This window comes from Podarcis pityusensis, assembly GCF_964106645.2.
Source record: "Podarcis pityusensis genome assembly, chromosome: 2".
NCBI lineage: Eukaryota > Metazoa > Chordata > Lepidosauria > Squamata > Lacertidae > Podarcis > Podarcis pityusensis.
Genome location: NC_138029.1, coordinates 82,356,678 through 82,380,379, shown reverse-complemented (window position 1 = coordinate 82,380,379; position 23,702 = coordinate 82,356,678). Strand labels below are relative to the sequence as shown.

Here is a 23,702-nt window from a genome sequence, read left to right as displayed (position 1 = left end):
CTTATTAAAGGATACATGGTCTATAAACCTCCACTAATTACAATGCAAGTTTAGGGGCTTCAGTACTAGGGATCAAGTCTTAAAAGCTGTGAGGGAAGACCAACAAGCTTTTTTGTTAGCCAAAGCTGCAATCTCGTAAGTTAAATAAGCGTAAGATGTGAGTTATCTGTACCATAAGTTGGGGTGGGGGTTGCACCGTATATGCATGTGTAAATGTGGGCATACACACAATTCACATCTGCAAAGCAGCAAGTTCCTGGATGTAGTTAAAAAGCTAGGTGCAAAAGGGACATACCCACAATATATTTCATGGACAGCCATGGGTACAAAATCTGTCCAGACTTTTGAGAAAGACAAACATAATTAGATATGTGAAGGAAAGCCGTGGAGCAGAAGTGATCATACTTTAAACAGAGTGGAAATCAACGTAAAAGAAAAACCCAAGGGAACGAATTTCAGCAAAACAAGTTTGGGGAGAAGACAGGAGGGTGGCAGATGGGCTTCAGTGGCCTCTGAAGGTTAAAGAATGGGGAATTTAGATAAAATCTTGGGGTAAAAGAAAGGAATCTGCACTTAAGTGACTTCTCTTCCTGTTTCCATCATATATTAGCAGTGTTAATTAATCAGTGTTAAACTGAACCTGAGGATTTGCAAGTAATTTGACATTTTAAACCTCTTGGCAATTATGAGTAAATTAAGGAAATGGGTTTACGGTCAGTAATGATTAATCTTGCTAGATTCATTATTCCTTTATTAAGTCTACTTACCACAAAAAAACCAGGGATTTGGCTTTTTCTTAGCTATAACATCCTGTTTGAGAGATAATACTTAAGTGAATGCAGGAATCTGACCTATCATGTAAGTTTGTGAAAAACCCGTGGTTTATATAATGCATTTCTTTATAATCCTGGAACCTTTGCAGTACATTAAAAATTAAATAATTTTTATTTATTTATTTAGGAGTATTTACACTTCTCCTACTAACCAAAATTCTTAAAGTCTTCTTCACATTGTTGTTTACTTTGCAGCTTTCCTATCTTGTGTTTTTAATAAAACATTACATTACAATAAAACATTTTATTATGTTTTCCTGTATGTCAACTTCCAGGCATGAATAGTTGCAAAAATGTCTATTCCCTTTTCACTGCAATTTGCCTAAAGTTGTGAAAGATTTCCTGTTTGGCAGTGTTCTGTCTTCTGCATTTTAGTGGCATTATCTATTCTTTTTCTCTAGACAAGTTCACTGTACTTTGTTGTCTATGCAAATGGAAAATCAATATTCACTTTGAAAGCAGCAATGAAATGGAGCTGAACCTTTAATTGCACTCTGTAGAGGAAAATGTATTATGGTTTATTCTCTAGATGCACACTCAACAAATGCTCTCCATGTGCTTAATTTAGGAAGGCACGACTCGCTATTCTGAAGCACGTGTCTGTATTTCAATAAAAACAAGGGGAATCAAGTTGACCCGAGGCAACACTAATTCCATGCCACCACCCTAAAACAGAATTGCTTCAGAATATTCTGAAAAGACTGATAGTTGAAAGGAATAGAGGCTGCAGAAAAAGCTCAAGCACATAGTTACAACAATAACAAAGCAATTAATCTAGGCCATGCAAGCACTCAGGTGTAAGGTTAGAAAAGAGCAGAGTAGTTTTAAATGTGCAGTATCGGTTTTCTCTTGACAGCTCGATTTCCCTAGATATGATTTGACATCATCCCATCTGTAGTCTGAGCTGCCAGTTGCAAGTGGCTCTTCCAGCAACAAAGCAAATACTCCTTGCGCCATGCTGAAGAGTTGGACAGCCAGTATTGTTCTCTTTCCCCTAGAGACTGAGAATGTCACCTTCAGAGAGAGATCAGCTTCTACCACTCGAAGTGATCTCAGGGTCACTTCCATACCTGAGCCAAAACCATATTGAAAGCTGGGTTAGCACTATGAAAGTACAGTAAGCTATAAAAGAAGCCACATAATTAACTGAAATGGATCGGTCTCTTGGATGTCTCAGATAGGACTGATATGGATTGCATTATGCAACAGATTCTGCACTTTTAAAACATGAAAAGCAAGTCAAAACATCACTTACAATCAAAAGTTCACCATTATTTTATACTGAAGAGAAATATATATTGGTGTATATGTTTCATATATAGAATTGCGTATTATAAAATCTTGGCTATGCGGTCTTATGACAATTAATAATAGCTTACCTAGTTAGTTCTAGCTTATATATTAAAATCAGAAGACTAATTCTGTATCCTGTACATCCTGATTAACTTGGTTATATTTAACTGTTTTGGGGTTTTTTGGAGGAGGGAAATGGGCTATAGTCAGTCTATATTCACTGTTTACTATAAAAAGTTCACTCTCTCTCTCTCTCTCTCTCTCTCTCTATATATATATACACTTTATAAAAAATGGCACACAATTGTCCACTGACCTAGTGCAAATTTGGACTAATTTCATTACCTGCAGACAGCATAATCAAAAAGGATGTTCAATAATAAAAATAAGAGCAGAATATAGGCTCTATTAATTTAGCAGTACATTATATTGAAACCTGTAAAATGAAATGTTTACACATAAATAAATTATTTACAATCACAATATTTAGAATTTTTTCAAATGTTATCTTCCTAAAATAAACGTTTATATTTCTATTTAATAGATACATTTTCCCAACATTAATTAGCAAATAAGCATCTAAAATATTTAATGAATGCTTTTGCATTTTATAATTTAATTTATCATTTAATTACCACTATTATTCTGATTTTAGTGCCATGGTATTTTTTTCAAAATTGTATCCATATGTATGCATTGAAAATGTAGAAATGTATGAGATCATCTCACTAACCACCAGCGGGGGGGACAACTTGGTCAAGAAGCTTCATGCTAGTTTTCTTCCAGATTTTCTTTATAACTGCCCTGAGTTCTTCATTTGCTTGCTCTAAGTTTCCTGAAAAGAGAGGGGAACAAGAGAGAGAAGGCAGGCAGGCCAAATTTGAAAATGTTAAATTTAATTTTGGGAATGGTAATTCCATTTCATTCTGCTGTGATCAGGCTGTGCTAAAATGGAGACAAGGGCTCCCAAAAACATCCTATGAAAAGCATTCACTGGGGAGAAAACATTTGTAGTGAGGTAAGGAAAATTTGTAGTGAGGTAAGGAAAAGACGCGGGTGGCGCTGTGGGTAAAACCTCAGTGCCTAGGACTTGCCGATTGCATGGTCGGCGGGGTGAGCTCCCGTCTTTCGGTCCCAGCTCCTGCCCACCTAGCAGTTCGAAAGCACCCCTAAGTGCAAGTAGATAAATAGGGACCGCTTTATAGCGGGAAGGTAAATGGCATTTCCGTGCGCTGCGCTGGTGCTGGCTCGCCAGGGCAGCTTCGTCACGCTGGCCACGTGACCCGGAATTGTCTTTGGACAGCGCTGGCTCCCGGCCTCTTAAGCGAGATGAGCGCGTAACCCTAGAGTCGGTCACGACTGGCCTGTACGGGCAGGGATACCTTTACCTTTACCTAAGGAAAATTACCCTCACTATAACTTTCCTTTGTGATGTCATCACATCACAAACTTTTATTGGCCACATCAAGAAGTATATTCAGAGTGAAGACAGTGCCTTTATGATTTGTTCTTCTGACATTCTGTGAGCACAGTGGAACTTCCCACCCTTCTTCACTCCTCAGAAGAAGTGATCTGCTCTGTAGGTTCCCCCAATCCCCTGGCGCAGTTATGAGGGTGGTGTGAACAGATTTAGGGGCAAATGTGAACAGGGGACGAACAGCATGCAGAAAAGGATACAAATGCGGGTTTACATGAAACCCCTCCTTTCCCCAAAACCCTCTCCTTTTGTTTCAGAAAATTTTGTAGGTGGAAATAGAAAATTTTCCTATTTCTTAGGAAAAGTAGAGTGTAGATTCAGAAAGTCATCTGGAAACTCCAAATTCAGTTGGCAATGTTTCACCAAGTGTAAAATTTTCTCTGAAAATTATTTCACTGTATGTGATGAAGGAAAAGCCAATGTGCTGAAAGAATGATCCTCATCAGAATTACTGACCTAACAGTGCTTAAAGATCGAGAAAGACAGAGGTCCGACTTCTGTAAAGAAAGTTTACATTTGCACAAGAAATGTAGAACCCAGACAAGATGCATGGTACACAAATACTGTATAGTTAGGGGCTAATAATATTTCTTAGGCATCTGAGGAGAAGCAACAAGATAATTTTGACAGTCCAAGGCTGGTTTCCCTTATAATGCTTTTGACAGCAAAGGAAATTATTCCCCCCCCCCCCCCAGATTGGGATTTATGGCAAGTAACTCATTTGGGTACACTTAGAAGAACTGTTTGTACAACTTTTCATGTTTGGAAAATCTTAACGGGGTGGTCACCAGGTACAGTGGTACTTGGTTTACAAACATAATCCGTTCCGGAGGGAGGTCTGGTTGTAAACCAAAACAAGTTGTAACCCAAGGCGTGCTTTCGCCAATGGGGCCTCCCCCCCCCCCAAATGGGTTGTAATCCAAAAAAAGGGACACACACTTCTGGGTTTGACGTGGTTGTAATCCAAAACAGTTGTAATCCAAAGTGGTTGCAAACCAATGTACCACTGTATATGAGATTCTCATTACAAAGCAGTAATGTAAGAAGGAAAATAAAAAAGCACTTGGAAATATGTATCTTATTCTCTTACCTTCTGTTTTAATCTTCAGGGCGGTTCTTACTAAAGCAAATAAAGTAGCATTGAACATAACCGTTCCATCGCTGTTTAGGGGCATGTTCATGGCTACCAACCTCTGCAGATGTTCAGAAATAAACAAATACAAAGGAATTTCAGTGCAAGACACTGAAAAATATATATATACCAAATTCATGTGTCCATTCATATGTATATGTGTAAAATACATATATATGAAAAGCAGATAAAATGCTTGGGAGACAAAATAAGATAACATGACATTGTCCCTAACTTAGCAAAATCTACCAGAGGCTTATCCTACGGCTGTGTCGCTAGAAAAAAATTCTGCCTGATCCTCAAAATCTATTGTAGACATTATGTGGTATATGTGTAACACAAAAATTAGAATGTTAAAATAGCTGGTATCCTATGGTTTTACACATTTAATTAATACTTGGCATGAGTATTTGAGGAATATCTGGCACAATACAGCCAACATTAAGCAAATTCCATTGCTTTAAACTTTGGTGATTCCTTTTCAACTCTTTCATCAAAATCAATGAGCTCTAAATGTACTCTAATAAATTTTGGCAGGATACTTTTGGCCTACATGCTTATCTATTACCAAACTGCCCAAAATACAAGTATTTGGGTCTGGATTAAAGATAAAAAGGTGACTTCACATAGATGACTCTGGATCCTTCAACCTGAAATGCCCATGCTTTCATTGTAAGTCTTGTTCCAAGTAGCCCCATCTAATCATGCAGGTCCTATTTACCTTGCTTGTTCCAAAACCATCTTATTTAACAGATTCTGGGTTAAATCAAAGGGTGCTAGTTCTCTTCATCATGTCCTCCTTGTGGGCAGTTGAAGGACATTTGTCTTGTCTTAGCTGGTGGCAGAATTCCACTCTTCAAGGACTTCTGAACTGACTCGGTACAGCAATTTTTTTGTTTTTAGCTGCTGAAGCATGACAGCTTGATGTAGCACCAAACCACTGTGTGGCATTGTGTCTGAACCAGCCCATTACAACAAGACAAATATTATACAGAAAATTAATGGCATCATAAACAAATGTATGCAGTATGCTGCATTCTTCCAAGAAGTAGCAGCAGGCACCATTATTCGTGAAACTATGTTGGAAGGTTCTACATGTATAGCATAGCTTCGGCTAGACAGGTACAGATGGGGATTGTCTACTTCCTCGTCAAAGCTGGCGAGCAAGGAATGACAATATAGCTTTGTTGCACCTATACTCTTCTTTTGCTACCACTCACAGCCACATTTTGTTCTAAATCAGTGAGTCAAGACAAAGAACAGGAAGTTCTGGTTTTCATTAGATTGATTGAAAGGAGCCTGTGGCTATAATTCATTGAATCAGGCGCCTTGAATTTACAGCCATCTCTGCACTAGCAAATGATATTAAACAGAAGTACTGACACAATAAAGAGCAAATGCTCTGAAAGACAGAAAAGCCTACCTTACACGCAACTCTGTGGGGGCATAATTTACCAAAGCCAAGTGGAGGCTGTATGCGCCGCAACAAGGTAACAACATCAAGGTGTTTTATTCTCCCCCTATGAAAAAGGTATAGTATTAATAAAATAGTTTCACCTGCCTTTAAGTTACCCTCTTGTTTTTGGTTCTTTGGCTCCTTAGGTAGGAACACACTGCAGCACAATGGTGTCTAACTTACTTTGCTTCAGGATCATATTCTGACCATATTCTTTTAAATTCATCTAGATGATGAGGACCAAGAATAGACCAGTCGCGTGTCAGATAATCAAAGTTGTCCATGATGACAGCCACAAATAGGTTGATAATCTTAAAAAGAATTGAAGGAATTATTTAATTACATTTATATTCATATGAAAAATGCAAATTATTAATATTATCCTGGAATGTGTGTGCACAGAAATGTGTGCACAAATTTTAAATACATGTATCAAATTATAGATAGGGATTCAATGTGTGTGAATGAAAATTTTATATATATATGCACACACACACCAAATTATAGTCAGGAATTAAATGTCATGCTAAGGTGATCATTCCATCAGGCAAACTTTTTGGCTTGCCAGATGGAGCAATCTCCTCTCCCCCCCACCACGTGCTGTTCCAGGGGTCTAGGGTCGTATTCTTTGCTGCCCAATCATAGTGCTTAAGGATGTTCCAGTTTCTGGACTCACCAAAAAAGCACACAACATATAGAAACTGATGAAATAAATAATGGCAAAATTGCTTCCACATGTGAATTCTTCTCCTGGGTTAAAATCAGACTCTGGATCACATCGCTTTCCTGGCATGCAGGCCAACATGATCTCCTGCCAAGCCTCTCCTGTTGCGCACCTTTAATTTGGAATAAAGCATGACAAAATGAATCAAATGATATTCTTTCAATTAGAATGATACTGTTGTTGTTTTTATTTGTTAACAAGGGCTCCAGACATGTCACAGGAGTGCACAGTGTAGAGGGTTCATGTATGTATAAGAGCACTAGAGGTTGAGCATGCAGTCCCATCACCCTATCCCAGCAACCTCTCATCTCCTTGGATTGATGCAATATAGTGCATCCCTGTCACAGGCTGTCTTAGCACAGGGCTACCCCAAGGCTTTTGCTACCTGAGGACAAAGGCAACCGGCCCTCCCTCCCTCTGAATACACTTCTTATTTTCCTAGCTGTTAAAAATGTCCCCACTTTCTATGTAGTTTCAGTACAACTGGAAGGGCAATAATTTATTTGATAAAAATAAACAAATGCTTTTAAAGACACTATCTGAGAACAAATTGGTAAGCTTCTGCATTGTTATGTATGCATATATATCTTTCACTAATGTTAGAAATGATTTACTTTCACTTGCTTTCTAGTGCAGTTGCTATATTGGTATTATAGTACCAAAAACCCATGTGCTTTATTCTTATTCTTATTATTACTAGTTTTGTATGTTTATTTGAGCGTAATCAGTAGAACCAGTGATTTCAAATTACAAGAGAGGAGATTCTGATAAAACATTAGGGAAAACTTTATGAAGCTAAGAGCTATTCAAACAAGCTTCCTTGGTAGGTAGTGGACTTTACTTCACAGGGAGGTTTTTAAAGAGAGTTTGGATGGCCATCTGTCAGTCTTTCTTTTGCTGTGATTCCTGCATTGAAGGGGGTTGGACTAGATAGTTCTTGGGATCCCCCTTCCAACCCTACAATTATGTGAAGCAATCCCATCATGTAAGATGAGGCTTGCATCTGAATAGAGCTGCAAAAGATTGGGAATTAAAATGGGGAAAATTGGAATAAGCATAGTCTTTATTCCCAGTTAATTCAGTGCTCTTTTGTCTTTGACTCCATCCATAATAGCTTTGGAGCCCATTAATTACTCCTCAGAGAATGTGGTCTTTGACAGAAAGGAGGTTGCCCACCACCGTTGTTGTTGTCATTGTTATTAAATTTGTTACATCACTTTATCTTGCCCAAGACAACCCAAAGACACTTAAAACCAACCAACCAACCAAAAAACCCACATGGCTACATTAAAACCAGGGTGAGGGGAATAAAATACATTAAAAACATCCCACCCACTTCTAAAAGGCCACAGACAATTAAAGGTCAAAGAGGAGACCCTCCTTACTGTCATCCCCTTCAGTGGCAGGCCCACCCCCACAGCAGTCATTCTGAGGGTGATGCTTGGGGAGTACTATTCGGCCCTGTGGAGCCTTCAATGTGGGGGTTCCTTGGGGTTTAAGTTTATCCTCCATGCTGTTTAACATCTACATGAAACCGCTGAGTGGGGTTCCTCTCACACACAGGGATGCATGGAATGGAAAATTCCAGCAAGCGCATGTTGCCTGTCATCGTACTATTGTGACTGAAAGAGCAGCACCTTCTGACATTCTCCCTTCCATAACTTTGGATTAATGTTTAACCTGGAATAAATCATGTTTTGGAACTTCCATCACAGTAATAGTGTTTCATGTGACAGTATTTTAAAGGTGCCAGCATTCCTGTTCTTCTTATTGCAAGGATGCAGGCATTAAAAAGAGTGCCTACAACATCCTGCTGCCTTGCTAGTACACTGGGATAATTTAAAGCAAGCTCATATACTCAGGGTTTGGTTTTTTTACATTTCACTGTCTAGGTGTGTTGTGTTATGTGCAGGCAGGAGGATAGCAGAATTAACACAGTAGAAGGGAAGAAGGGTATGGAAGAACAGACAGCCTGACAGGCAAGGAGAAAGCAGCACCAAGGCAAGGCTGGAGTCTGGTTAAAGATCCATTCCAGATCTGGAAACGTTTTGGGCCAAGGTTAGATCAGGAAGAACCAATAGGTATCCTGGAGAGGGGGTGAAATAGAGCCATCCTGGGACCTCAGTGGACAAGACTGCCCCTTTCTTCTTCGCTCTGTACCACTGAGTGGCTCTCAAGGGACACCAGCAGAAGAGAAGACCAAACAGATCCACTTAATCTTGGATCAAGGTTCACTTACTGGCCTTTTTTCATATTTATCACACTGGAAAGTGAGCATTAACTACATTAAAAAGGAATTTTGAAAAATGAAATAAGATTAAAGAAGAAAGAGAAAGAATAATAACAAAAAACTATGCAAACAATACTAATGGTAGGCCACCATCAGTTTACATTGTGGATACAGTGACCATCAGTATATGAATCTTAAACATGTTAAGTTAATGTAAGCCCTCTAGATCTCCAAATAGCTTTCCACATGAAATTGATGCCTATGTGTAATATGTTCAAATGTCCTCAAACTATTGTGAAATAGATATTATACCTAGCTGAAACTTTAAGAAAGAATTTTAGAACCTCTGCTGTTTACCAGTTTTATAACTCAAATGTCAATTGTAACAAAACAACAGATAACATCTACCGAAAGAGAAGCAGCACCGCTTGGGGAAAAGTCTGAAAGTTGTTGTTCCTGTTAATTTGACTTCCGTCTTTCAGAGCAACTTTACCAAACACCTAAAAAAAGAAGAAAAGGACAAATGTCCATCCAATATGATTTTGTTTTATCCTCTAACAAGTCTGGTGATAAGAATATAAGAAACATCCTGTGGGGTGGTGGATGGGGGTTAAGTAAAGGTAAAGGTACCCCTGCCCGTACGGGCCAGTCGTGTCCGACTCTAGGGTTGTGCGCCCATCTCACTTAAGAGGCCAGGGGCCAGCGCTGTCCAGAGACACTTCCAGGTCACGTGGCCAGCGTGACAAAGCTGCATCTGGCGAGCCAGCGCAGCACACGGAAACGCCGTTTACCTTCCCGCCAGTAAGCGGTCCCTATTTATCTACTTGCACCCGGGGGTGCTTTCGAACTGCTAGGTTGGCAGGCGCTGGGACCGAGCAACGGGAGCGCACCCCGCCGCGGGGATTCGAACCACCGACCTTTCAATCGGCAAGTCCTAGGCGCTGAGGCTTTTACCCACAGCGCCACCCGCGTCCCGGGTGGGGGTTAACCTAGCCCAATTTTCCCCACCCTGACAGCTTTCATATTATTTTGGACTACAGCTCCCATCATCCTTGACGATTGGCTGGGATGGCTGGGATTGATGGGAGCTGGTACCCAGCCAAACCTGGAAGGCAGCAGGTTAAGGAAGGCTGATTTAGTCTAACATATTGCTTCTAGCAATGGTCAGCAATATGCTTCCAGGAAGCCTGCAGATCCTGAAAGTAAAAGCCCTCCCCACATTGTGTGATCTCAGCAACTGGGATTGGGTGGCATACTGAAAACAGAGGTAAGACTTAGCCAACATGGCTGAGAACTATTGGCAGAACTATCCTCCATGTGGATTTGTCTAAGCCCCTTTTAAGTTAGTGTTAATGGCCATAGCAGTAAATTGCAAAAAACTACTATGACTTGGATCTGAACTTTCCTACCATAAATGTTAGAGAGTTCATGTTTAAAGGCAGGACCTTCCTCTCTGCTTCTTCCCTGCATGGGCCACCCCTGAAAATCTGGGGTTTGGGGAACCAAACAAGCCAGATCACTCTCTGACCCTAACACTATGGCAGGTAGGTAGGACAACCCACCTGTCAACTCCTAGAAGTCATTATTATGCCTGTCAAAGGCCCTTCCACAGCACTTTCCACAGTGCCTGACAAACAGCTGGTTGGTGAGCACCTTGGGAACCACAGTGCAAAAACTGCTTTCTGCAGCAACAGACTTTGCAACCGAGTTCTGCTAAATCAGCAGGATTCAGCCTACCACCCAACATCTGACTGGTGGTGAATTCTACCATGCTTTCTGCAGGGACCAGTTCAAGTTTCCCATAGGAAACCCGGTCACAGTTGAGCCAGGCATTTCTATCTGCCCCACACCACATGAGGTAGGTGCTGATGGGGTAGTGAAAATGGCCTCACATACCAAATTGGGGCCCATGTCAGGCAAAATTAGGCCCATGGGTCAAGGCTCCTCACCTTTGCTTTACAGAATATACATACACAGTTAAGCTATGAATGGAATGTTGAGGTAGGCAGTTGCTATACATTATAAACTGATCAATGAGAGCCTCTTTATTTCAGACAAATATGGTTTTTAATTACCTGCATTCCGATAACCGCATAGATGAAAAACAACATTGCTATCAAAAGAGCAACATATGGCAGAGCCTAAAATGAAAAACAGTATTATTATTTTTTTAAAAACAAACAAACTGGTATAACCTTTGAAACTATTTTGCATCATTTTACCAATGCAATTTGATTGCAGAGAGGGATAAATGATTTGAAAACTGCAGTCTCCCTGAAAATGTTTGGCCTTTTCTGCTTGGGAACTGAAACCTGTGTGGATATTTAAAATGCTATGAACACAAAAAGCTCCCTTATACTAAATCACACCACATGTCTAGCACTATCTGCTGTTTGTTGGTGACTCTCAAGGGTGTCAGGTGAAGGTCTCTGCCAGTGCTGTTTCTGCAATGGCACAGATGCTGGGAATTGGACATGGAACCTTATCCACAAAGGGCATGTGCTCAACCTCTGAGAAATGAGTGCTCCACCTTAAAGGGCTGGCAAGCTGTCTTCAGGTAGGCTTAAACTACGTATCTCATTTATTGGCAGACAAGTAGATTGATCTAATGAACCACAGAGACCAGTGGTAAGAAGCCCCTGAAAATACATGATGTTTAGTACTACTTGATCCGGAGTCAAATATTCTAGTATTACATTAATCTGTTTTTAACATCGCCTTATTAAATGGTTGTAATTCACCCTGGAATGTTATGATGAAATGACAACACTCCCTTGTACACTGAATTTATTTTTGAAATGACCAGTTGTTTTAAAAACTACCATCAGCATTTTGAATTTCAAAGCATGAGAATGCATGACCTAGTTTCTTGAGTAGAGCAAATGGGAAAGTTTCAACCATTTCTAATTCCTAAAAACGTTACAAACCTCTAGCTCTGATGCTATTGTGTGAAAAGTATTAGTGATTATATCAACTGTGTATCCTTTTGGGTACCACACCATAATCATATCGTGAATGGCAGATTGCAATCATACTTCATGTTTCCACTTTTACAATTACCCAACATCAAGTGGGGTTAGAAAGCTGAAGTAGCAACATGTTATATCAGATTAAAGTTTCCTTGCACATCAAGAATTCTCAGTGAGCCAGTAAGAGCCAAATTTGGAGATGGGCTTAATTTTAAAAAAAGAAAAACTAAATGTGGAGCCAGACTGAGAGATATAATTTTATGCATAAATAGCTAATGCTTACAATGATATATTATGCTAAAATGCCAATCCTTTGAACACTTACTTCAGAGTAAGCCTGTTTGAACTCACTGAAATTTACATTGGATTAAACGGACAAAAAATTAGGCTTTATGGCTAATAAATACTTCTGCAGCTATTATGGTAAAAGTCAAAATGTTTCAAGTGCCTTTTAAAAATGATTAAAATCTAATTGTTTCAGAAAGTTCTTATTTTAAACCTGCTTAAGAACAATTTAAAAACAACAACATGAAGGCAGACAATTGGAATGAAGAATTGGCACTGCTGGAATGAGAGCCATATCATTAGCTGGGGAAAGGAGACTTGTTAAGCCAGGTCATTAACCCCTGTACGCAAGGAGTAGAGAACCTGTGGCTCCTTCAGATGTTGCTGGACTAAAACTCCCATCATCCCTGACTGTTGGCCATGCTGGCTGGGACAACTGGGAGTTGGAGTCCAACAACAACAGCAGGGCGCAGGTTCCCTACTCTTGCTTAAGGCTCAGTTGGAATGCCATGCTAAATTGTTGTGAAAATGATTAAGTACTCTCAAGAAATGTGCACAGTTTAAGTGATACATAGATCACTATCACGTGCAATGGATCGGGATGTGTTCTCTATGTGTATGTGTTCTCAACAGAAAATATATATCTCCATCCAACTGTTGCCTTTTGATGTGCACCTGCCTATGTGGTTGTTTCACATAACTAATTGGCCATAACTATAGGGTCTCTGCTATTCAGAATGATTGTATTTTGACCCCTAGATGCGAGGAGTTTAACCATTCAACTTACCTGAAAAGACTTAATAAATGTCCACAACAAAGTTCTTATCCCTTCACCCCTGCTGAGGAGCTTTACCAATCGCATCACTCGGAAAAGGCGGAAAAAGGTGATGGAGATTCTAGCACTCTCTTCATTGTTCTAAAAGGGTACGATGGAAACATCAGATCAAGCAAAATGCAAAACATACAACATTTCAGGAAAAGAAATACAACAATAAATGCAGAGGTGAAAGAGGTAAGATTTGAAAATGTGTCTCTGGGGTCTTTTCCCACTTTATAAACATGGTATGACAGGAAAAATTACATGCTAGCACACAAGACCTGTAGAAATGCTTCACACAATGCATGCATTTCCAAGTTTTCCAGTTTGTTAATAGGGTCACGTTGGGTTTGTCTGTAGTAAAGTTTGATAGGTACACTGACAACAAAACCAAATCACTGCATACACCTTTCTAGTAGGACAATCATGAAAAAAAATACAGAAAAAACCAGTGGAGAAAAGAGACATGGTAAAAAGAATAAACTCAAGTAGAGGTACAATCAATCACTGGGGTCAGTTTACTAATCTTACCCCAGACTCATCAGTTGTGACAGTGACAGTTTCAGTTGGCTTTGGCTTTAAAAAAATTAAGAACATTATATATTAAAATCAAAGCAAAGACCTTTAAAAAATAATGTATGTTGACTATAAAGAAGAAAAAATGCCTGTAGCTTGAAAAAATTATGAGCATAATATATTAAAATAAAAGCAAAGACCTTTGAAAATAATTCAACTTAAACACAAAGAGGAAGCAAGAACAGTTTGATAATTTGATGCTGATTGGAAAGGGGGAAAACACATGAAAAGCTCTGCTTTATCACTGCAGCTTACATTTCTGTGACAAATATTGCATGCCTGCTATAAATAAGTAAGAAAGTATTCGTTATAGCTGAATTATGAGAATGTACTAAAATTATGTAAGGCTTCCATAAAACACTGATTTTCAACTGGTGGGATGCAACACATAATTGTGTCGTAAGGTTGGTAGCAGCAGAAACACAACAACTATCTTTCTGAAGAAGAGAAAGACAAAAAGGAAGGAAGGAGAAACACAGACAGAAGAGAACAAATATATGTAAATCTATTGAAGTTAATAAATAACTGGGGATGAATTGCTGAATGGGCAATTCCCATGGCTCTGAGATGAATACTTGGCAAATTATCTTTGAGAAACAGCAACTAACAGTTTTGAAGGCTGCATTTGGATATGTCAATATCCTAATGCAGACTCACATGCTCCCCAGTCCTTATCCAATATGGCCATAAGGAACTGAACTTTCATTTTTAACTAACCAGAGTGTCACATGTAGAAATACAGGGGGGGGGGTAGATATTTCATTTTAAATAACTATAGGATACTCAAATGAACCAACTTTAAGCCCTTGTTATGTAGCTGGCTTCTTCCAATAAACCATCATAAAGATTAACCACAGTTTATGACTCAGACAGAATGCTAAGCTATGATTAATTAGAAGTTAAAGCAACGTTTAGTTTCTCCTTGCAGCTGTGCTGGAGGAAAGTGGAGACGGCAAACACAAACCCAAGGCTGTGCATGCAATGCTAAACCGTAGTTGCATTTTTAACCATATTGTTGTGATTGATCTGTTGAATTGTTGTGCTTACCCCCTTGAGCCAGAGGCAGAGTGAGAGAGCCATGAGTTGTCGGATTCCCTCCTGGAATCCGATGGAGGCAGATTTCTTGCCTTTTGGAGAAACAGGTGCCTGCCATGTCTTTGTTAGAAGAGGTATTCCACAGCATGAGATGGGAGACACTCAACTTCTGTTTCAAGGCAGCTGGTATTCTGAAACATGGGGAACCACTAACAGTGCTCCTCAGGAAGATCACTGACTGAGCTGGGATTTAAAGTGTCCTGGACCCAAATTGTTCAGGGCTTTGTATATTAACATGATAACCTTGAACTTGGCCTGGTAGCATATGAGTAGTCAGCACAAGTGTTTTAGCAGAGTTGTCACATACTGTGAGCTATCTGGCTCCATCAGCAATTTAGCCACTGCATCCTGCAGCAGATGGAGCTTCCAGACCAGACCCAAGGGAGAGAACTAGGCCTTGCGCTCCTTGGAGGAATGGTAGGATAAAAATGTAATAAATTACAACTTCTCTCCTGAAAAAGAGATGGATAATCCACTTGAGAGATTGTTGCAATGTACATGAGATCTCCACCCTAGCTAAACTATTTCTCATTGGTCATGTGGGGACATAATATGGCGCTGGATTGTTCAGAAAAGGAAACAGTATTTGTAGCTGTACTTTGGTGCTTTTAAAAAAGAAAGAAAGGGGACACCACAAACAAAATAGTAACAGGAATGGAAATAAATTATTTGCATAAAGTAATTTGCATGCACTGCCAATTGAATGGAACATTGTTAAGGAAATAACTGTGAAATGTTGACAGCGCATCTTTATGGTACAGTCTGATGCTGTGCACACAATTAAATTCATAGAGAATAAGGCTACCAATGGCTACTAGTCTACCTCAAGAGTCAGAGGCAACATTCCTAGGAGCGCCAGTCACAGGGGACAACAGCAGGAGAGGACTCTTGTGTTCACTGCCTGCTTGTGGGCTTCCCATAGGCTCTGGAATGCTTTCTCTACACAGCTGGAAATTATAAACCAAGCTGCTTATTTAGGCCTTTGGGCACTTGTGCTACTGTCTGAATATTGGGGGCATGCTGTTTCATTGTATTTTTTTGGTGTGTTGTGCTAATTTCAATTGAGATTTCAGTGTTTAGTTGAATTTAATCGTTCCCCATCCAGAGCTATCTGGGTATAGGGCAGGATATAGATAGACCAAACTAAAATAAACGGGCATCTGGTTGACCACTGTGAGAAAGGCATGCTTTTGGACAGGATGCCTTCGCTGTCTGATCCAGTCGTGCTCTTAATGTGCTCTTATGAGTGCTCACTATCACTGTACGCATCATTACTTATTGCTAATCTTAAGAGAACAGAAGAATGGGAGTTAAGATATTGTGGTCAGATAGGCAAATCAATACAGGCAAGACAGGACAAGACAGAAAAGCACAGATCACATAATCACTTATACAGAGAGCGGAGAGGTTAAGACTCACAAGAGAGAGATAGCTGAGATATAAAAAAAGGCACTCAGCACTGTCAGTTACCTAAAGATACAGACAGACTCTTCTAAAGGCTCCACATGATGATGAAGTTACAGTATGACCTACTTATATCAACCACAGGCGCTATTTGAGCAGACACACAGACCGTCAAACTATTGATTGAACCTTGGCTGAAGCACATGAGGAGCTGTCTCCTAACGTTTGTGCCTATGGAAGAAGAGGGCTACTAAATCTTATTTTAATAGTTCCTCAAATAAAGCATGCTCGCTCTGCAACACAGATGTCCCATATGTTAAAAATCTTTGTTTATAAACTGCAGTTTAGCAGCCTCAAGTGAGCTAAAAACTAGCAGTGTTTTGCTTATCTTTAAATGTTTTGATACATTTAAAATAGCACACACACACACACCTGAATATTACATATTAAACTTTGACTCACATTTACTCAGAAAACAGGTTCACTATGTTTAGTAGTGTTTACTTCCAGGTAAGTATGGTTTGGACTGCAGCCTAATTAATAGACAATAGTCCTTCTCAGGTGCCCATTTGAGCAAAAGGGATGATGGTGGCAGGAACACCTTAACCTACGTGTATTCATTAGAAAAGAGCTCTTCAATCTTGGGTTCTCAGGTGTTGGACTACAACTGTCATCACCTGCCTGGTAATGATAGGAGTTGTAGTCCAAAAACATTTGGGAAGCCGAGGCTGAAGAACACTGCATTAAAATGCTTGAACAGGGACCCTGCATCATGCATGCTGTACTTTCCTTCTTACCTCTCGCCACCTGTATCTGTAAATATCTGTAAATATTTTGTATATTTCATATACTTATCGTAACTCTCAATACTAATTTCCTCAGTTTGCCTACAGCAGTGGAGGCCACTATACTGGAATGTACTCAGTTTACTTTTTAATTTTGTATGCCTTCTTAAGAATGCTTGCCGTCCAGTATGTTTGACACCAGCGGGCTGCAACAGTTGCTGGAAGGAGACATACAAGGTGCCTTCCAGCCACCATTTACCACAATAATAGTCCACTAAATCCTATATGGGTGGATATTTTATTTGGTTGTTTCAGATAACTGACACTCCTCCCTTCCACTTAAAACACAGCCTAATGTGACTTACAAAAGTGTTAAAAACAAGAAGCACAAAACACAAAAAATTATAAAAGTAACAAAATAAATAAAAACCAAAATAAGGTAATGCTGCAGAGTTAAAGTCACTGAAAATATTACAAAGTGATTGTAAGATCAATGAACCAAGAAGAACACATACACCAGCTTCAGTTGTTTTTGGTTTAGTATTCATGTGTTAATTAATTCTAGATAAAAATTACACAAGCACTCCAAAAAGAGCCACCCTTGTGATGAAATAGCACTCATGTGAGGAACAGTTGCACTTCTTCATGCCTACTCCTGCTTCTATTTAACAATCATTTAGTGCCAAAGTGAACCAGGTGCTTCTTAAGAAAAACACCCCATATTCAACACGACTGGCTTGATGTTTTAGCGCAAAACTGGAAGGGCAGGAAATGAACAAAGCCAGTTATTTCCCCCCTATGTCAAAGAAGCATGAACCTTGCCCTCCAGATTGCGCACAAATGACACTGGTCCTGTAGTCCTCTTTCCAACGCACTGTGGACAATTAGGGAGGGGAAAATAGAGGGCCACTGTAGTTAACATTTAATTATATCTCATCACTCTGGGAATCAGAGAAGCAATATAAAAATGCTATTTACATTAAAGCATTATCAAGTAATTTGCTTCTTGGCATGTATGGACTGTAGTGGCTGGAAGTGTACTGGATACAGTCTCTCCAAAATTACCAGCCAGAGGTAGAAAGTCCTGTTAACTAAGTTTGTTCATGTTGCCTGTGGTTGTAACCCTGTGACCTGTGGGTGATGGGTGGCATGTAAATATAATTGCTCAATAGTCTTCAGGAAACTTTTCAGGTGATAGCAATATGATTAGGTTTTCTTAAGCAAATTCCATCCGTTTACTTGAGACCCTGTTTCATTGTAAACATGTTTACTGCTAATGAAGTTCACTAGATAAGAGATATAAGAGAGCAGACAGTTGTCAGGACTTGTGAGAAAGCAAGGCAGCAATCACCTAGGCCTGAATACCACCACCTGGTCCTGACCAGTGAAGGAACTGAAAGGAGGTAATCCGCAATTGCAGAAAACCTCAGATCAGTTGATACTTTCAGGACGTGGGAAAGACTTTTGGGATATGTTTGTTCGCTGTTCTGAGCAGCTTTAAGACTCTGCTCTTACTGGCTATGTACATCTTGCCCTAACCTCAACAACTACTAAGTCTGACAACTACTAAGTCTGACAGTGCACCCCTTCAGTGCTTTCTGTTAGCAGTCCATCAAACAAGCAAAGTAAATGGCATTTATTTTTTTTAAAAATCAACCTGCTCTTTCTTCTACACCACCATGACTGAAGCTTTTTAAAAAAATCAAGCAGTGTAACACAAAGTGAACATGCTCTTGAGGAACCCCGCAATAGCCATCCAAACTGTTTCTTACCCTTGACATGCTAAAATTGAGAACATTACAATCCTTACAGGGCCAAAGCGTCTGAATGTCCCAAAACGGCATTTCAGAAATCTTCCAACTAATTTCTTTCAAGTGAGGTGAAAGTTTGGTGGTTATTTATAGTACATATGAGTAGAAGTGTAGAACAATTAAGGCCCATTAGGATATCCAAGGGAAAATGGTACGAAATAGGCCCTTCCATTAATTATATAGTTGGTCTGCAGAATGTAATGTTCACGAATAACTCACATGTCTGAGTGAGATGGAACCATTTAGATGACTAGAGTCGGTCAGGGGTTTTGTGTACAACAATGTGGCATTTCCTTTAGACAAAATGTGAGCAAATATACAAAGATATGTTATGGCCTTTAACAGACCTTTTGATCTGTAAACTCTTATACCGTATATATTCACTTGCCTTTAAAAATTTCTAAAAGTAAAATGAACATGAAAACCAGTTAAAACAACACAACAGAAATGCATGAAATTCAGCAGTATCGCAATACAGCACAATATTTGAACTATAATTCTCACAACACACCTATTCCTGCAGGCATTGGTTCAGAATGGAGTAGTGGCTAAAGTGCTGGGTTTACATGTGGGGAACCCAGATTGGTCTAGAAGTTCATTGCAGAGTAAGTAGCTCTCTCATAGCATAACCTATCTGACTGGTTACTGTAAGGTTAAGGTACCTGTCCCTGAGTTCATTGAAACAAATGCAGCAATAAACATTGAAGTGGAGTTTCAAGACATTTTCTATGCTTTTGAGTGTATCCTACAGCAGTTTCTTGTCCCTCTCCTCCCCAAAGTTTCTCTGGAAGCTTGGTGAACTTCATTTCCTAATCCTAGAGTATCACAAATATTATAAGACTGACACATATTTGCAATGCTACAATAGAGTAGAATATAATAGTATTTAAGAAGTCCAAGTTGCTCGCTTGTATAAATGGTTCTTGTACAAATGACTATTGATATTATTTTGATATAGCAAATGTTGCCATCCTGCAAGTTGATGTCACCATCTTGTTTATGGGCCTAGAGCTACTACCAGTTCCAAGAATGCACCACCATGGAGACATTGCTTTCACATAAGAAGCATGCAGTTAGGCAAATTTAAAGATGACAGCTGGTACTCGAGACACTGAAAGGAAACTCAAATGGTACCTTATTTTAAATGGGATGTGTTTTTTGTGGTCTTGCATGCTCATGCATCATCCCTAGTTCCTTGCCCCACAGTAGAAAGTAATTTTGGTCCCACTAGAAAAGCACATCGATTTGTATCGTGGATTTCTCTGAATCCACTATTTGACGCTCTCTTTCAAAAGAGGGAGGCAAAACAAATTCAGAGAAATCCACGATAATTCAGATTAATATGGTATTTAGCCAAGTTGTTCAATGCTTCTGGAGAGCCAGTGTGCTGAACTCAATTGTATGTCAAGATGCAGGTCAGAGAAACCTGGTTAGCTTCAAATCTCATTGGCTAACTTTGGCCCAATCATCTTCTCTCACACTACCCAACCTACAGGGTTGCTGAATGAGAATAAAACAGGAAAAGGCAAACCATTTACACCAATCTGAGTTCCTTGGAAGGATGATGGGATAAAAATGTAATAAATATTTTTAGCCAGAGAGGATGGTGCATACGTGTGCATGAGCCCAATGCTCTACATATCAAGTTCAGAAACTAATGCCTAACCAGCCTCCTCCTCATTTCTAAAACAAGTTAAGGAATAAGGGTAAGTTAAAAATTATTAGGCATGGATCTGGTCATTACTCTGGTGAGGAGTATTAATCTATTCCTGTCCCAATATATATGACAAGGTTTTAGGCCCTCATTACAGAGGATATCAGTCATTACTGGATTAAGAAAACATCAAAGAGAAGGCACATTGCTTGTTTAAAACAGCATTTTAAGGTTAGAGTAAAAATAGTGTATAATTTAATTGGGGGGTAGTATTTGAAAATATTAAACTTTAATTTTAAAGTCTTCTTGGCCACTCTCAAGAACGGCATTTTTCTAGGATTATAAATAACCTGACATTATTATATTTAAAAGAAGAAGACACGGATTATTATAGATGTTATTAGTACACAGTGTGAAAGTATCTATTCATTCCAAGTCAAATGTGTAAACTACAATATATGTTAAGCTGTCAGTTCTGTTTACAGTGGACAGCTCAGTTCTTAAAGAAACTGGGTATGTTTTCAAGTATTTTTTGCATAGGGTTGAGCATCTGAGTATCTGCTATTCCGAATTAGTTATGTTTTGGGCTGAAGTATTGCTTGGTGAACAAATATTTATGTGCCCCCTAAATGCAAAAGCATTGAGCAAGCAAAAATCATAAATATTTCCTTTTATTACATCTGGAAGTCCAGGTTTTGAATCTGGAGCAACTTTTCTTCTAAATGAGGAATGTGCAAATAGAAAGGGAGGAATCCAGCATCACACTCTTCTGACTGTACTATCAGCAGAAGTTTTAAGCCTGCCAGACAAAATGATCCCCACTCCCCTCTCATGCATGCTGTTCTGGGGGTTCTCCAAACCCACCCCAGTTCTTTGCTTCATCTGTGCCCACTAACCTTTACCAGCTGATAATCAGTGACGGGACTTTCTGGGCCCTACTTTCACTGTCCCCTTTTCTTCAATATTTAGAGGCCACAGAGCAGTAGAATGTGCCAATATCTGTGTATGTCTCAAGGGCAAAGAGGATAATCTCTTCAATCAAAGTTTCATTAGATGAGAAACCCTCATGTGTGAGATATATGCATGAAAATAAAATTTGGTGGTAACTATGTGCTTTCTTATGAACACTGTACTCCAGAAAGCCAGAGGACAGTATTTCTATGGAGCAATAACACATGGCATCTGCTAGGTATTAAGATTCAAGAATCAATTTTGAAAGGCTTATGTCTTCTTCCATGAGTTGGAAGGATGGCCACCTGAATTCTAAGCCTCTTGTACTTGTGGAAGTTCCCTATGTGTTTTAGAACCCAGGAAAATTAGAGTTTTAAAATGTGTGGGAAGGCTCCAACGATCAAGGAAGTTTCCCAATTCAGACCTGTATCCTCTAATTTACAGAGAACAACAAGAACAGTGAGTTCATTTAAGTCTGAAGAGGGTTTAAGATTTCAAAAAATCTCCCGAACCCTGAACTCAGAGATGATGGAAGAGAATGGTTATTTATCTGTGCAAGTGAATGTCTAAGCAGGGGAAAAACCCTAATTTGGAAACTGCTTGAATCCTGTTGGACTTGAATAAAATCTTTCGTGGAGCTCTATAACCCTCAGGAAATGGGAACTATCTACCTTCTAATGGAAATATGGAGACTGTTTCCTTTGGGAGAAGAGGAATAAGGTATTTGGAGGCAGGGCAGCAAGCAGCAGCTCTATGTGCTTAGCAACAACTCCAAAAAAATAGCTTAGAAATACACTACAATTGCATCACAGACATGGCCAGTAAAGTGAGTTCTCCAAAAGTAATGGAGGTTCCCCAGTTGCTTACACTAATCAGGTCTAGGCAACCTATGAGTCATCAAATCAAGTTCAGCCCCTCAGCCATTTATTTTTAATCCCAGGCAGGCAACAAAGCAAGAAGTTCACTCAGCCCCAATCCAGCTACTATTTATAGTTGGTCAACTATGAGACATGGGAGAAGCAACAGGTTGTACAGGTCTGAATTTCCTTTAGACACCTTTGTAATAGGATGGCCTTGAATTCATTCTGTCTTAGCTTTTGTGCATCTGTCAGCAGTCATTACTGCGTTAATGATAGAACCACTGCTTCACACAGTACTAAAACAATTCATTCCTCGGAAACAAAACCAAAAAGGGTGTTGGGATTCATGGGTCGTTAACTCTATTTCTACTTTTCTATTCTATTCTGACGGACAGCGATTACTTTGTAGTGGGGTGAATGGTGGTTACTTACATTAACTTCTGTTATAGCAATATCAACGACGCTACCAACAACAATTAAGGCATCAAAAGTGTTCCATGCATCAGTGAAATAGTGCTGTTAGGACAAGCATTCAGTAGCACGAGAAAACAGAAACAGAAAAGAAAGAGAAGAAAAAGGACAGTGTTATAACACAGAAACACAATCTGAGCTTCCGCAATGCACCAGTACTGCATTTTTTACCTCAAGTCTGAGAAAATGGGAAGCCAACAGCAGCTAGTTGTTTTCCTAAATTGCCATAGCTGAACTATGAATGGCTCGCATTCAGTTTAGAAATATATCCAAATTCTGTGACTTGTCCAGATAATAGAAATAAGTAGGAAAACAGAAAAGAGAGAAGTGGGACTGAAGGGGTTTGGCTGGGGTATACTCACATCGGCTTCACTGAGAACGATGTCTACTATGCTGCCAATAACGACGAGGGAGTCAAACGAGTTCCAGGCATCACTAAAATAGCCCTGAACAGAGCAGGCAGGGTGCAAACGTTTGTGATTACACATGAAATGTCAAAATATTTGCATACTTCTGTTTAGTTTTTTCATAAACAGAAATTACTTCAAACAAAAATCCATGGTGTCATGAGAAAAACCAAACAATATTGTCTACTGAAGGAAAGGCTGATATGTGACATGATTTGATCCCCACATGCTGACAGGAATCTGAAGAGCAGTGAATCTGTGAGCAGTGTAAACAGGTTTGTACAGGACAGGGTGGAAATTGGATCCTGTTGGTGGGTCTGAATAGGCCCACAGGCCAGATGTTCCATACCCCTGCCCTCAGAGGAGTCCACTTTCCAATCCTTTTCCAAAGGGTAAAAGGTTGGAAACTATACAACAACTTAGGGTGGCTATTCTGTTCTCCTAAACTACTGGCGCTGGAGATAGGCAGATT

General features: G+C 39.5%; 2 protein-coding genes across 30 annotated transcripts in view; one reads left to right on the top strand and one right to left on the bottom strand.

The window, feature by feature from the left end:
- CHDH (choline dehydrogenase) overlaps nt 1–9,492 on the top strand; it is a 73,905-nt gene extending 64,413 nt beyond the window's left edge. The window contains exon 9 of the mRNA XM_080996804.1: nt 8,808–9,492. The gene's annotated coding sequence lies outside the window, so the exon portion shown is untranslated. The remainder of the gene's footprint in view (nt 1–8,807) is intronic.
- The window catches only part of CACNA1D (calcium voltage-gated channel subunit alpha1 D), a 200,859-nt gene that overhangs the window by 38,343 nt on the left and 138,814 nt on the right, over nt 1–23,702 (bottom strand). For 12 of the 29 annotated variants that reach the window (XM_080996677.1, XM_080996685.1, XM_080996680.1 and 9 more), the window contains 11 exons: nt 23,186–23,269; nt 22,785–22,868; nt 13,748–13,792; nt 13,187–13,315; nt 11,221–11,286; nt 9,554–9,645; nt 6,868–7,027; nt 6,375–6,502; nt 6,159–6,255; nt 4,694–4,796; nt 2,860–2,961 (listed from right to left, as the gene is read on the bottom strand). In XM_080996677.1, the coding sequence (XP_080852803.1) occupies nt 2,860–2,961; nt 4,694–4,796; nt 6,159–6,255; nt 6,375–6,502; nt 6,868–7,027; nt 9,554–9,645; nt 11,221–11,286; nt 13,187–13,315; nt 13,748–13,792; nt 22,785–22,868; nt 23,186–23,269 (1,090 nt within the window). The remainder of the gene's footprint in view (nt 1–2,859; nt 2,962–4,693; nt 4,797–6,158; nt 6,256–6,374; nt 6,503–6,867; nt 7,028–9,553; nt 9,646–11,220; nt 11,287–13,186; nt 13,316–13,747; nt 13,793–22,784; nt 22,869–23,185; nt 23,270–23,702) is intronic. The other 17 variants (XM_080996679.1, XM_080996670.1, XM_080996675.1 and 14 more) reach the window with 6 other exon arrangements.